We start from the raw sequence: 16,171 nt of genomic DNA, 5'->3' as shown, positions 1-16,171 counted from the left end.
ACAGTGGCTCATGGCTGTAATCCCAGCACTTTGGGAGGCCGAGATGGGTGGATCACTTGAGGTCAGGGGTTGGAGACCAGCCTAGCCAACATGGCAAAACCCTGTCTCTACTAAAAATTAAAAAATTGGTCGGGCATGGTGGCGCATGCCTATAGTCTCAGCTACTCGGGAGGCTGAGGCAGGAGAATTGCTTGAACCCAGGAGGTGGAGGTTGCAGTGAGCTGAGATTGCACCACTGCACTCCAGCCTGGGTGACAGAGCAAGACTCTGTCTCAAAAAGAAAGTTATTTCAGTCCTAACACACAAGATCTCTTACAGCATAGAAAGAGAGAACTCTGCAACGCTTTTTATGAGGCTAGCACAACCTTGATACCAAAATCTGATTAGGACAGTGACAGAAAGGAAAATTATAGACCTGTCTTACTACCTAAAAAACAAATTAGCAAAGTGAACCCACCAATACACAAGAAAGGTAATATATCTTGGCCAAATAGGGCTTATCTCAGGAATGCAGTGTTAGTTTAGGATTAGAAAATTAATCAATGCAATTTACCATATTAACTGAGTAAAGGAGAAAAAAAATCACACAATCAAGAGTTGCAGAAAAGTCATTTAATAAAATTCAACATTCATTTATGGCAGGCACTCTTAAACTAGGAATAACAGGGAATGTCTCAAAATAACATTTGTCAAGATAGACTAGGCTAGCTGCAATAATAAATCCTCCAGTTTTAGGAGCTTAACACACAAAAATTTATCTCTCCCCAGATGAATCCCATGTGGTTTAGACGATCTACAGGGCAGTTATCATGGTTAGTGAGCACAGTCCATGTCTATTTCAAAGTACGCTTTCCCATTCCATCAGCAGCACATTCCTCCCAGGTCAGTGGTGGCCTGTGCGACTAGTCCATCTACAGCCAATACCCACCAACCCTGGTTCATGCTAAAATCCCATCCCTTTGTCCTTCATCCTCAAAATCCCCATTTGGGCTAAGAAACTATATATAATTTTCATCCTCACATAGAGGGCAAAAATAGTGCCCCTGTTAATTCCTATAGAAGGGGAAGTCATGCTGTTCCTCAACTATATCCTGATCCTAACTGTCCTCACTGCTGTATGGGACCCTTGCCTGAGCGCCACCCTCACAGCCTTTGTCTCAGCAGAGAAGCCTTTCTCTCAGTGCTACCCGGGTTGTAGAAGGCTCTAGAAGAGAAGCACATGTTCACTAAGGTAGTGCCTTTACCCTTGCCTAAGGGAGCTACCCTTTCTCCCCCATGAGAGAATGCCAGAGTCTACTACCACTCAGGATGAGGCACTGGAGACATTTAGCACCTGCCTGAATTCAGGCTGCCAGGTGGTGAGCATCTGTCTGTATGTGCAACACCACTGCTCTCTCTTACCTAGGAATGTACCAGGTCATCCAGGGTATCATCTCTCCTGTCAACGACACCTATGGGAAGAAAGACCTCGCAGCTTCTCATCACCGAGTGGCCATGGCCCAGCTGGCCCTGCAGACATCCGACTGGATCCGGGTGGACCCCTGGGAGAGTGAGCAGGCACAGTGGATGGAGACAGTGAAGGTGCTGAGGTAATGGTAGTCACTCTCCTGTGTGATGACCAGGGGCCACGGGAGATGTCTGCAGAGCCTACAGGGTAAAAGGTAGGGCAGATTGTGGGGCTAGGTTTCTGCCAGACCTTCTCAGCAAATATCCAAGAAGCAGTTTCTATTTAGCAGGAGAGAGATCAACAGATTCACATTCTCAGAGAGGTCCCTGAGCAGAAAAATTACAAAACACTGTACTTTCAAATGCACTTTGTGGAAACACCCAACCTTATTTCAGACGATGGTAGCACTGGGGTCTAGTGCCACCACTTAGTAGCTGTGTGACTTTGAGCAAGTGATCTGAAGCCTCTGAGACATATTTCTCACTTGCAAAATGGAGACAACAAAACCGAATGAGGATTTTTTACATGTAAATAACTTTCCTGACCCAGAACTACATAATAATATTTAGTAGGTGGGACCTTTTGTTATTTTTTTCATTGTCTAAGTTGAAAACTACATCTATAGAATAAGCTGTCTTTTTTAATTGTACAATTCCTGGGTTCTGTAAACCCAGACTTTTATGTGAAATAGAAAAAAAGACTATAAATCTAGAAACAGTTACTCTGGATTATTTTTTCTTCTGGAATTTCTATTTGTATTCAGCATAAGTAATAAAACTGTTTAAAACCCCAAGCCAGCCCTGCATGTTAGGGCAGTGGGTCACTAGCTTGTGTCTGCAGACTTTAAGGGGGAATTGCCAGAGAAGCAGGAAGTCCCACCTCTCCTGGCTGTTGGGATTGTGAGTATGGCCTGCCTCATCACTAATGACAACCAGCTCTGCTGGAAGGGATTGCAAATTGCTGTGTCTTTTGTCTATTTAGAACCACTAGGATTGGCAGGAAATGGGAGGCAAAGGGACAAGGTGGAATGACTGACAGGCCTGTTCATAATGTGTTTTAGTTTTCATTTTTAACTTGTCTTCAAAATCACTTGGGAGAAAAAGATTTACCTTTTTAGTAGAGGTAATCATTTAGTTTTTATATCCTGGTTCTTATTACTTACCTTTTACTGTGGAAAGAACCAGCCAGAAGCATTCAGCAGTTACAGTGTTGCTTCAGAACCTGTTGCCAAATTAAAAGGAAAGCCATTATAAAATAATTGTTATGACACATGCTCTTCTTTATTTTTTAATGACCCATTAGTATAAACAAAGACCCTTATATTGAAAATTATATAAGGAATAAATTGACACCTAGATCATCCCTTTAGAATGAGTCATGCAGTCATTTCTCATTTATCTAGGCTAAGAGAGGGGGAATAGAAGCAAGAGAATAGATCATCCAACAAGTAATTTAGCTTTAATATGTAGGCAGAAACAGACGCTTTCTCCTCCACCCAGTGAGAAGCACTGTAGCCTAGGACACAGGTTTTAGAGCAAAATTTACTAGCTGAATTACTTGATATAAGTGATTTAGCCTCCCTGAGTCTCAATTTCTCACCTAATAAAATGGAAATGACATCACCCACTCCACTAGGATTCCGTGTGAATTAAATGAGATGATGTAGGCAAAACACCTGGTTTATGGTAGGTACTTAATAATGTTAGCTACCTTCCCTGAATCCCTAATGCTGGCCCATAATTTGTCCTCAAAACAGATAAGCCATTCATGGATAAATAGGAGTTGACCATAGTACTATTTACGATTACTTGTGCTTCTGCTGCAAAATACAGGAGTGAGCTAAGATTGTACTGAACGCATTCATTTTCTTTTTAATTTTTTTTTTTTGAGATAGGGTCTCAAAAAAAGCTCCATGGTGATTCCAATACATGGCTAGCCCACCACTTCAGCTGCCAAGTTTATTAATTAAGCTCTGTTGCCCAGGCTGGAGTGCAGTGGCATGATCTCGGCTCACTGCAACCTCCACCTCCTGGGTTCAAGCAATTCTCCTGCCTCAGCCTCCCAAGTAGCTGGGATTACAGGCACACACCACCATGCCCAGCTAATTTTTTGTATTTTTAGTAGAGACGGGGGTTCACCATGTTGGCCAGGCTGGTCTCCAACTCCGACCTCAGGCGATCCACCTACCTCAGCCTCCCAAAGTGCTGGGATTACAGGCATCAGTCACCACACCAGGCCTCTTTTTAATTTTTTTTAAATAACTCCTTCATTCCTGTGTTGCTCAGTGTTAGCTTGCACACTGGAATCACCCAGGGAGCTTTTAAAAGTACCCATGTCATTGGTCTGGGTTGGGGCATCAGGATTTTTAAAAGCTACCTGGTGATTCAATATATGGCTAGCTCACAGCTTCAGCTGCCAAGTATATGAATTAAGCTTATGATCAGTACCAAGATGCATCCAAACCAGTGGTCTCAACTCTGGCTGCAGAAATCACTTAATAAGCTTTTTTAAATGCTCACCTCCTCCCACCCACCCCAGAGATTTTGATTTGTCAGGGGTGGGCTCTAAACATTGCTATTTTCATAAAGGTTCCCAGATGTATTTTGTGCAACCAAAATTGAGAATCACTGTTACAGTCAACACAGTTTTATCAAATGCTGATTAAGATTTTTAAAATTATTATTTGGAGTAAGTTTCATCTCCAAAATGTACCAATTGCATTTGTGTTTGATTACTAACACTTTCCGAAAATTATCAAAATCGAAGTTTTTTAAGACTGAAAATCCAGTTATAATTGTAAAGTCAGGTGGTTTTAGAAGCATGGTAGAAATCCACCCCATCTTTTGCTCCATTTAGTGTCCTCTTGATAAAGTCCATAGTGAATCTGCATCATAGTGACATAGTAACAAACATCTCTATGATGTAAATTCACTGTAGAGCTTATTGAGGATTCCTTCTTTCCCTATAAGATAGTTTGTTCTTTGCAGACATGATCTTGTGTTGTCCTCATTTTACAGATAAAGAAACTGAGGCTCAGAGAGGCTACGTTAATCACAGTCACACACAAATAGGACGTGGAGCTCCCATCTGTGGAGCTCTGAAGCCATGCTTATGGCCATCTTCAAAACAGGGATCTGCAGGCTGGGAACATGATGTGGCTGGCTTTACACCTCCCACAGTTGCCCTCCAATCTTTCCTGAAGACCAGTGGGACTGCTGAGGACACCAAGAACATGCCCCCAGGGTCAATCCACAGGCCCAAGGTACCACTCAGGCAGGCAGCAAGAAGCAGTAACGGTCATGCCCCATAGAGGTGCAGTGGAAGTCCCTGGCAAATGCATGTTGTATTGGAAGTAATTATTTCCACAACAAAGTTCAGAGATCCAGCTAATATTCAAAGTAGGGTCAACCTGAACTAGGACCTTCAAGGTAAGTAAAATGAGAATCACCACCACCTTTTACTAATCACCCTCTATGTGTGCCAAGCTCTTTCATGTATATCTAGTAAGCTCAGCAACTCCAAGAGGTAGGTGGGTTTAGCCCTATTTTATATATAAGGACATGGAGATTCAGAAAGGGTTGTAAAATACTTCAAGTCCTACAGTTAGAAAGTGGAGGTGAGACTCAATCTACTTCAGTCTGATGTGAGAGCCCATGCCAATCCAAGGGTGAATCCTCAGAAATAAAGTTTACCAAAATCAAAGCAGTAAAATGATAATGAAAACACTGAGTCCAGCCAGGCTCTAAGAAGACTCTGCTGAGTCTCTGAGATGATCTAGAAGGGCTTTGAACCAGGTTAAATGTATTCATTCATCCACTCCTTCCAACATTCCTGAATTCAGCAGACTTAAGGAGCATTTTCATGGGTGCTAGGAATATAAAGATGAATTCCGTGGGGTCCCTTTTCACAATCTGGTGGGAAGATAGACTAAGATAATGATAATAACAGCTAACACTTATTGGGCTCTTTCTGTGTATGGGCTGGTGCTAAGCGTTTCAATTAATCCTCACAACAGCTTTCTGGGGTAGGTTCTGCCGTTATCCCTCATTCTCTAGATGAGGAAACTAGAGACACCAAGACTCCAGAGCTACTAGTTAGAGCCAGAATTCCAACCCAGTCTAATTCTAGAACTTAACACTGAGCTGCCTCCCAATTATAATCAGCAGCAGGCCACTTCCCCAGCATTTGGCAAGGTGGAAGCAATTTTTCATTCATGATCTTGTGATACTCAGTGTAGATAAGGCCAGCATTAACTTTCATGACCAATTTACAGATGAGGTCCACGTGGCTCTGAGAGTATCAATGCTACAGGGTGTCAGGGTCATTCAGCAAAAAAGCCTGAACTTAAACCCACCCACTCTGGCTGAAAAGCATATGCTTTTCCCACCAGGCACTACTGCCCCCTAAATACAGTTCTAGTAAATGCATAATACAGGAAGTGGAAGTTGGAAGATCAAATTGATACAAGAAGGGGTGTATAATGGTTGCCTGTGTTTGACAAAAGCATATATAAGTATCTCATGATTTGCAGAAGATAGATTGCTAAAGAAGGCAGGCATGCCAAATTTGTGAAAGTCTAATCATATTTGAAATGCCCAGTGCACTTTGTGTGTATTAACCCCTTTAATCTTCATAACCACCCATCAGAGGTGGGCACTGTCATAATTCCTCACTGGCAGATGCAGCACCATCCACATAGAGACTTGAAATCACCCACCCAGGGTCACACAGCCAGCTGGTGGAGGAGCTGAGATTCAACCCAGGCCATCTGGCTGCAAGCCCTGGCTCTTGGCCATCACCCTATTGCCTTCTAAAGTACTAGTTTCTAATGAGAGCAGGCAGCTTTTCTGGGAGCTAGCTGTGGGCCATGCACTGTGCCAGTGCTTCATGTGCATGGCTCATTCACCTTCACAAGAGCCTAAAAGTAGGTGTTGTTATCCCTGCTTCTCAAATGAAAATGTGTCTTGAATTCAAGTCTGTCTGATTGTAATAGCCCATGTCCTTAACCCCTACTCAGCAGTGACTCCTTTTTTTTTTTGAGAAATATTGAAGAAAATGTTAAAAGAATAGAAATGTACTAATTTCCCTGCCTTCACCCATGTCACATGGAAAGTAGTGGACTGTCTTGGACAGGACTCTCCATGAAGACCCCATGGCTTTCTGTCCCAGCTCCTGGCAATGCCTGCCACAGAGTAGGCCCTCAACAGATATTTGTGGAATGAGTGAACTAAAGTAGATAAAAGCAGGCTGAGACAAAATCTGAAAATCTCTGGGTGGCTTTGAGGGCTGGAGGACAGACATACCCTGAGCCCATATGTTTACAACACAGGCATCATCACAGCGAACTGCTCAGATCTCCACCCCAGATGGAAGGCCCAGACCATGGCAAGGCACTCTTCTCGACCCCTGCAGGTGGGTGCTGACCCTCTTGTCTGTAGGAGAATGAGATGTCAGGGATTCTGTGAGAACCGAAGGGGGTAGGGGTGGTCACAGCTGCAGAGGACTGGAGTCCAACCCTCTGGGCACAGATAAGGAATTTAAGGCCTGCCTGGCTGGGATGACACTTCTGAGGTTGAAGTTCAGATTAGACAATCTGCCACCACCCCCTGTAAATTGCTTTGCTAATTTGGGATTTTTTTGCCCCAAAGAAGTTTACCTACCCTTGTGACTTGTTCTAATGACATGGATTATAGTCAGGGTCACACAGGGATAAACTGATGAGTGCTGCTGGGTTTCTTTTAAAAGCCTTAGCCTTTTTGAACGTAAAATATGCCATTATAAAACTTGAACAAAGAGACTAAGACTTTATTTATAGCAGAATTACTCAATGGTTCACTCAAAAGAGGAAACCTATTTTTAAGGGAATTTAAAGTTGGTTTGGATTATCCTCTTAATTTGTAAGCCTAGATGTGTAAGCCAGGAAGTGTTGTCATTTCCTGGTGTTTGAGAAAACCTTGTTGGCTGTGATTTCACAGTATGAGCTGCCCTGGTGTCAAGGGCAAAATGCATAACACTCTCATGCAAATAAGCAGAAGCACCATGCAGCGGTGGGCATGCAGATTCCAGCAGGTCATCTGCAGAATTTCCTACGGCAGGGTCTCCCGACTTTGGTTGGTGGAACACTGCTTCCAGAATAGAAGAGTTTAGGAATGCTGGGGTTTAGCACACCTAATGTGGTTTCTCTACTGAAGGACTTTTTAGAGCCTTTACTATGTCCATGTGCATTGTGATTCTACAAGAAAGAGAAATACCTTGCAGTCATTCTTACCACTTTTTTAAGTATGGAACTCTTTGTTTAATATCTGTTAGTATTTTTCAGAACTAGTGCTTCCTAGAGCAAGATTGGGAAACACTCTTCTAAAAAGACTTGGAAATGCTACCAGGCCCTAAAGGTGCCATGCAACAGTCCCCAAATGCTGGCCAGAGGATCCCTCACAGCAGTATCCCCTGTGCGGCTTGTTAAAAGCACTAATTCCCAGGTGTCTTCCCTTCTGAGTGGGAGTAGAGCCCAGGAATCTGGATATTTAATAAGCACTCTGAGGATTTGCTTTACAGCCAGTCTGGGGGGCTGTGCATGAGAGTAAGAATCTAAGAAGGAGTTACAGTACCTCCTATATAATCATCTTATATAATGTTTATTGTATTCCTCTGGTCTTTCTGTCTGCCTGTCCTCTCTGTTACCTGCATGGGCTCCTTCCCACCCATCCCCGATAAGCACAGTGCCCAGTATTCATTATCAGCCTCTCCCTTCTTTCTGCATCATCTCTGGCTCAGCAGGCATTCTTAAAAGGATTCTACAGACACTTTTTGAGCACCTCACTGGAACAGACTCTGGGCTCAGGCTGAGAACAGAGACAGCCAGCCCCAGCCCCCACCTCAAGCTGGAGACAGGGTATGAATGGAGGTGAGTCCAGGCATGAATTAGGAAGGCTGCATGGAGGAGGGGGCACCTGCACTGAGACTTGCAGGATGACTGGATTATTGAGGTTGGAGACATTTCTGGGCCAAGGGGCAGGCTAAGGAAAGCACAAGGGCAGGAGATAGCATAAGTGTGAGGCACTCCATGCCACTAGGGCAGACTGGAGCCTCCAGTGAGAGGCAGGGGCAGCCAGAGTGACTCAGGAGGGACAACACACTGAGGCTACCATCCTCTCACACTTCACCTCTCTGCATATGCTTCCAGAATCCCTGTCTCAGCTTTTTGCCTGGCCTCCCCTCCTTCCTCTTAATTCTTGGTTCCCCTATTGAAAACCTATCTGTCTGTGAGGCCCAGTTCAGAATTCACCTTCCCTGTGGAAACAGCCCCAGCTGCTCTCATTAATATGAACTCTCTCCCTCTGCCAAAGCCCACTCCAGGTTCTTTCCAGAATCATTTTTGTAGGGACTACCAACTTAATCTGCTTGGCCCTATATTGTTGAGGGCCTCTTTCTCTCTGTTCAGACCCTAAATCCCACTCACTTGTTCTATTCTAAAGTAACTATTAAAAAAAAAAAGGAAGTTTACATGAAATGAAAACTATGTTTTGAAGATGGCCGAATAGGAACAGCTCCAGTCTACAGCTCGCAGCAAGAGCGATACAGAAGACGGGTGATTTCTGCATTTCCAACTGAGGTACCGGGTTCATCTCACTGGGGAGTGCCAGACAGTAGGTGCAGGACAGTGGATGCAGCGTACTGTGCACGAGCCGAAGCAGGGCGAGGCATTGCCTCACCCGGGAAGCACAAGGGGTCAGGGAATTCCCTTTCCTAGTTAAAGAAAGCGGTGACAGATGGCACCTGGAAAATCGGGTCACTCCCACCCTAATACTGCGCTTTTCCAACGGGCTTAAAAAACGGCACACCAGGAGATTATATCCCACACATGGCTCGGAGGGTCCTACACCCACAGAGTCTTGCTCATTGCTAGCACAGCAGTCCGAGATCAAACTGCAAGGTGGCAGCGAGGCTGGGGGAGGGGTGCCTGCCATTGCCGAGTTAGTTGTTTGATTAGGTAAACAAAGCATCTGGGAAGCTCCAACTGGGTGGAGCCCACCACAGCTCAAGGAGGCCTGCCTGCCTCTGGAGGCTCCACCTCTGGGGGCAGGACACAGACAAACAGACAGCAGTAACCTCTGCAGACTTAAATGTCCCTCTCTGACGCTTTGAAGAGAGTAGTGGTTCTCCCAGCACGCAGCTCGAGATCTGAGAACGGGCAGACTGCCTCCTCAAGTAGGTCCCTGACCCCCGAGTAGCCTAACTGGGAGGCATCCCCCAGTAGGGGCGGACTGACACCTCACACGGCCGAGTACTCCTCTGAGACAAAACTTCCAGAGGAACGATCAGGCAGCAGCATCTGCGGTTCACCAATATCTGCTGTTCTGCAGCCACCACTGCTGATACCCAGGCAAACGGGGTCTGGAGTGGACCTCTAGCAAACTCCAAAAGACATGCAGCTGAGGGTCCTGTCTGTTAGAAGGAAAACTAACAAACAGAAAGGACATCCACACCAAAAACCCATCTATACGTCACCATCATCAAAGACCAAAGGTAGATAAAACCACAAAGATGGGAAAAAAACAGAGCAGAAAAACTGGAAACTCTAAAAATCAGAGTGCCTCTCCTCCTCCAAAGGAACGCAGCTCCTCACCAGCAATGGAACAAAGTTGGACAGAGAATGACTTTGACAAGTTGAGAGAAGAAGGCTTCAGACGATCAAACTACTCCGAGCTACAGGAGGAAATCTGAACCAATGGCAAAGAAGTTAAAATCTTTGAAAAAAAATTAGATGAATGGATAACTAGAATAACCAATGCACAGAAGTCTTTAAAGGACCTGATGGAGCTGAAAACCAAGGCACAAGAGCTACCTGATGAATGTAGAAGCCTCAGGAGCCGATGCGATCAACTGGAAGAAAGGGTATCAGTGATGGAAGATGAAATGAATGAAATGAAACGATAAGAGAAGTTTAGAGGAAAAAGAGGAAAAAGAAACGAACAAAGCCTCCAAGAAATATGGGACTATATGAAAAGACCAAATCTACGTCTGATTGGTGTGCCTGAAAGTGACGGGGAGAATGGAACCAAGTTGGAAAACACTCTGCAGGATATTATCCAGGAGAACTTCCCCAGTCTAGCAAGGCAGGCCAACATTCAAATTCAGGAAATACAGAGAATACCACAAAGATACTTCTCGAGAAGAGCAACTCCAAGACACATAATTGTCAGATTCACCAAAGTTGAAATGAAGGAAAAAATGTTAAGGGCAGCCAGAGAGAAAGGTCGGGTTACCCTCAAAGGGAAGCCCATCAGACTAACAGCAGATCTCTCGGCAGAAACTCTACAAGCCAGAAGAGAGTGGAGACCAATATTCAACATTCTTAAAGAAAAGAATTTTCAACCCAGAATTTCATATCCAGCCAAACTAAGCTTCATAAGTGAAGGAGAAATAAAACCCTTTACAGACAAGCAAATGCTGAGAGATTTTGTCACCACCAGGCCTGCTCTAAAAGAGCTCCTGAAGGAAGCACTAAACATGGAAAGGAACAACTGGTACCAGCCACTGCAAAATCATGCCAAATTGTAAAGATCATCAAGGCTAGGAAGAAACGGCATCAACTAACGAGCAAAATAACCAGCTAACATCATAATGACAGGTTCAAATTCACACATAACAATATTAACTTTAAATGTAAATTGGCTAAATGCTCCAATTAAAAGACACAGACTGGCAAATTGGATAAAGAGTCAAGACCCATCAGTGTGCTGTATTCAGGAAACCCATCTCACGGGCAGAGACACACATAGGCTCAAAATAAAGGGATGGAGGAACATCTACCAAGCAAATGGAACAAAAAAAGGCAGGGGTTGCAATCCTAGTCTCTGATAAAACAGACTTTAAACCAACAAAGATCAAAAGAGACAAAGAAGGCCATTACATCATGGTAAAGGGATCAATTCAACAAGAAGAGCTAACTATCCTAAATATATATGCACCCAATACAGGAGCACCCAGATTCATAAAGCAAGTCCTTAGTGACCTACAAAGAGACTTAGACTCCCACACAATAATAATGGGAGACTTTAACACCCCACTGTCAACATTAGACAGATCAACGAGACAGAAAGTTAACAAGGATACCCAGGAATTGAACTCAGCTCTGCACCAAGCAGACTTAATAGACATCTACAGAACTCTCCACCTGAAATCAACAGAATATACATTCTTTTCAGCACCACACCACACCTATTCCAAAATTGACCACATAGTTGGAAGTAAAGCACTCCTCAGCAAGTGTAAAAGAACAGAAATTATAACAAACTGTCTCTCAGACCACAGTGCAATCAAACTAGAACTCAGGATTAAGAAACTCACTCAAAACCGCTCAACTACATGGAAACGGAACAACCTGCTCCTGAATGACTACTGGGTAAATAATGAAATGAAGGCAGAAATAAAGATGTTCTTTGAAACCAACTAGAACAAAGACACAACATACCAGAATCTCTGGGACACATTCAAAGCAGTGTGTAGAGGGAAATTTTAGCACTAAAGGCCACAAGACAAAGCAGGAAAGATCCAAAATTGACACCCTAACATCACAATTAAAAGAACTAGAAAAGCAAGAGCAAACACATTCAAAAGCTAGAAGGCAAGAAATAACTAAAATCAGAGCAGAACTGAAGGAAATAGAGACACAAAAAACCCTTCAAAAAAGTAATGAATCCAGGAGCTGGTTTTTTGAAAAGATCAACAAAATTGATAGACCACTAGCAAGACTAATAAAGAAGAAAAGAGAGAAGAATCAAATAGACGCAATAAAAAATGATAAAGGGGATATCACCACCGATCCCACAGAAATACAAACTACCATCAGAGAATACTATAAACACCTCTATGCAAATAAACTAGAAAATCCAGAAGAAATGGATAAATTCCTGGACACATACACCCTCCCAAGACTAAACCAGGAAGAAGTTGAATCTCTGAATAGACCAATAACAGGCTCTGAAATTGAGGCAATAATCAATAGCTTACCAACCAAAAAAAGTCCAGGACCAGATGGATTCACAGCCAAATTCTATCAGAGGTACAAAGAGGAGCTAGTACCATTCCTTCTGAAACTATTGCAATCAATAGAAAAAGAGGGAATCCTCCCTAACTCAATTTATGAGGCCAGCATCATCCTGATACCAAAGCCTGGCAGAGACACAACAAAAAAAGAGAATTTTAGACCAATATCCTTGATGAACATCGATGCAAAAATCCTCAATAAAATACTGGCAAACCGAATCCAGCAGCACATCAAAAAGCATATCCACCATGATCAAGTGGGCTTCATCCCTGGGATGCAAGGCTGGTTCAACATACGCAAATCAATAAATGTAATCCAGCATATAAACAGAACCAAATCTCAATAGATGCAGAAAAGGCCTTTGACAAAATTCAACAACACTTCATGCTAAAAACTCTCAATAAATTAGGTATTGATGGGATGTATCTCAAAATAATAAGAGCTATCTATGACAAACCCACAGCCAATATCATACTGAATGGGCAAAAACTGGAAGCATTCCCTTTGAAAACGGGCACAAGACAGGGATGCCCTCTCTCACCACTCCTATTCAACATAGTGTTGGAAGTTCTGGTCAGGGCAATCAGGCAGGAGAAGGAAATAAAGGGTATTCAGTTAGGAAAAGAGGAAGTCAAATTGTCCCTGTTTGCAGATGACATGATTGTATATCTAGAAAACCCCATCGTCTCAGCCCAAAATCTCCTTAATTTGATAAGCAACTTCAGCAAAGTCTCAGGATACAAAATCAATGTACAAAAATCACAAGCATTCTTATACACCAATAACAGACAAACAGCCAAATCGTGAGTGAACTCCCATTCACAATTGCTTCAAAGAGAATAAAATACCTAGGAATCCAACTTACAAGGGATGTGAAGGACTTCTTCAAGGAGAGCTACAAACCACTGCTCAATGAAATAAAAGAGGATACAAACAAATGGAAGAACATTCCATGCTCATGGGTAGGAAGAATCAATATCATGAAAATGGCCATACTGCCCAAGGTAATTTATAGATTCAATGCCATCTCCATCAACCTACCAATGACTTTCTTCACAGAATTGGAAAAAACTACTTTAAAGTTCATATGGAACCAAAAAAGAGCCCGCATTGCCAAGTCAATCCTAAGCCAAAAGAACAAATCTGGAGGCATCATGCTACCTGACTTCAAAATATACTACAAGGCTACAGTAACCAAAACAGTATGGTACTGGTACCAAAACAGAGATATAGACCAATGGAACAGAACAGAGCCCTCAGAAATAATGCCACCTATCTACAACTATCTGATCTTTGACAAACCTGACAAAAACAAGCAATGGGGAAAGGATTCCCTATTTAATAAATGGTGCTGGGAAAACTGGCTAGCCATATGTAGAAAGCTGAAACTGGATCCCTTCCTTACACCTTATACAAAAATTAATTCAAGATGGATTAAAGACTTAAATGTTAGACCTAAAACCATAAAAACCCTAGAAGAAAACCTAGGCATTACCATTCAGGACATAGGCATGGGCAAGGACTTCATGTCTAAAACACCAAAAGCAATGGCAACGAAAGCCAAAATTGACAAATTGGATCTAATTAAACTAAAGAGCTTCTGCACAGCAAAAGAAACTACCATCAGAGTGAACAGGTAACCTACAGAATGGGAGAAAATTTTTGCAACCTACTCATCTGACAAAGGGCTAATATCCAGAATCTACAATGAACTCAAACAAATTTACAAGAAAAAAACAAACAACTCCATCAAAAAGTGGGCAAAGGATATGAACAGACACTTCTCAAAAGAAGACATTTATGCAGCCAAAAAACACATGAAAAAATGCTCATCATCACTGGCCATCAGAGAAATGCAAATCAAAACCACAATGAGATACCATCTCACACCAGTTAGAATGGCAATCATTAAAAAGTCAGGAAACAACAGGTGCTGGAGAGGAGGTGGAGAAATAGGGAGAATTTTACACTTTGGTGGGACTGTAAACTAGTTCAACCATTGTGGAATTCACTGTGGCGATTCCTCAGGGATCTAGAACTAGAAATACCATTTGACCCAGCCATCCCATTACTGGGTATATACCCAAAGGATTATAAATCATGCTGCTATAAAGACACATGCACACGTATGTTTATTGCGGCACTATTCACAATAGCAGACTTGGAACCAACCCAAATGTCCAACAACGATAGACTGGATTAAGAAAATGTGGCACATATACACCATGGAATACTATGCAGCCATAAAAAATGATGAGTTCATGTCCTTTGTAGGGACATGGATGAAACTGGAAACCATCATTCTCAGCAAACTATCACAAGGACAAAAAACCAAACACCGCATGTTCTCACTCGTAGGTGGGAATTGAACAATGAGAACACATGGACACAGGAAGGGGAACATCACACAGTGGGACTGTTGTGGGGTGGGGGAAGGGGGGAGGGATAGCATTAGGAGATATACCTAATGCTAAATGACGAGTTAATGGGTGCAGCACACCAACATGGCATATGTATACATATGTAACAAACCTGCACGTTGTGCACATGTACCCTAAAACTTAAAGTACAATAATAATAAAATTTTTTAAAAAAGAAAACTATGTTTTTCAGTTTACCAAAACATATCAGGGACTTTAAAAATCTTTGCACTCTTTGCTTGATAAATTCCCATTCTAGGAATCTGGCTAAGGAAATAATTAGAGATTGGGACAAAGATTTATGCAGAAAGATGTTTATCACAACAGTTTTTACAATGGCAGGAAGTAAAAGCAATATCAATGTTTAAATATAAAGGAAAGTATACCTAAATTATACTGTATACATAGCATAAAGAAACTACATAAAAGGTTTTGATGATGTGGAGAAACACTTATGAAGGAAGTGGAAAAAAATCAGGATACAATACTGCATATAATCTTAAGTATATAAAAATATGACTATACTTCCCATCTGTTAGCATGTCTAAATAGAAAAGACTAAGGAAATACACTAAAAACTGATGGTGTTTTGTAGAAAGCAGAATTAATATTGTTGTTGTTATTTCTGCTTTAAATACTTACATATTTTCCATACATTCCATAAAGAACACAGTTTGATGTTTGTAATTGGGGTAAAATGTAGAGCAATTAAAAACAGGAAGGTGGAATTTTTCTCAGCATAAGTTTGGCTCTTGATTAGATGGCATGTGTGTTACTAGTGACATATTTCTAAAGGACCATTTTGTGTGCTCCGTATTTTATTGGTGTGCTGTTATGCTCTGGGGTTGCAAATTACGTGATGAGCTCAGCAATTTCTGGCTGCCAGAGCCTTGCTTTGCCCATCACTTCTATGATTTGCAGGCCTCCTTGGGCTCACCCAGAGTCATATGGATTGCTACATTCTGGGCTGCTTGGGTGTGACACTTTGGGATGGATGATGCCTTCAGTTCTTTAACAGCTGACTCTGTCTGTCTTTTGTGAAGGTGGCGCCCACCCATGGCTGATGGAACCAAGCACAGCTCAGCCACATTCAGAGGATTCCCTCTCCCAACAGAGCAGGATGTTGTTTCCGTTTTATACTGAATGTTCCAAGGTGGCCTTGTGTGGTAAATTTAGGTGCTGCCTGTCAGATGCTTCATCTCTCATGTCCTCTTCAGACCCAGAAGTCCCACATTTCTGAGTGTGTCTGTGAGG

At 42.5% G+C, this 16,171-nt stretch overlaps 1 protein-coding gene and 1 long non-coding RNA gene across 12 annotated transcripts in view; one reads left to right on the top strand and one right to left on the bottom strand.

Annotated features, from left to right (window-relative positions):
• The window catches only part of LOC100986620 (uncharacterized), a 213,015-nt gene that overhangs the window by 22,336 nt on the left and 174,508 nt on the right, over nucleotides 1–16,171 (bottom strand). The window contains exon 5 of the long non-coding RNA XR_008624900.2: nucleotides 2,610–2,668. This is a non-coding gene — a long non-coding RNA (uncharacterized LOC100986620). The remainder of the gene's footprint in view (nucleotides 1–2,609; nucleotides 2,669–16,171) is intronic.
• Nucleotides 1–16,171, top strand: part of NMNAT3 (nicotinamide nucleotide adenylyltransferase 3) — a 120,621-nt gene that overhangs the window by 98,275 nt on the left and 6,175 nt on the right. For 4 of the 11 annotated variants that reach the window (XM_024928348.4, XM_055110537.2, XM_008951941.5 and 1 more), the window contains 2 exons: nucleotides 1,406–1,589; nucleotides 6,777–6,859. The exons of 1 other annotated variant lie outside the window; for it this stretch is intronic. In XM_024928348.4, coding sequence (XP_024784116.3) covers nucleotides 1,406–1,589; nucleotides 6,777–6,859 — 267 coding nt within the window. Of the gene's footprint in view, nucleotides 1–1,405; nucleotides 1,590–6,776; nucleotides 6,860–8,224; nucleotides 8,352–8,922; nucleotides 9,055–16,171 lie in introns of those variants that run through there. 6 more of the 11 variants (XM_055110539.2, XM_034957509.3, XM_034957508.3 and 3 more) reach the window with 3 other exon arrangements.

The sequence above is a fragment of the Pan paniscus genome, chromosome 2 (genome assembly GCF_029289425.2).
Source record: "Pan paniscus chromosome 2, NHGRI_mPanPan1-v2.0_pri, whole genome shotgun sequence".
NCBI lineage: Eukaryota > Metazoa > Chordata > Mammalia > Primates > Hominidae > Pan > Pan paniscus.
Note: the sequence above shows the minus strand (reverse complement) of the source record. Positions and strands in the feature narration are given on the sequence as shown.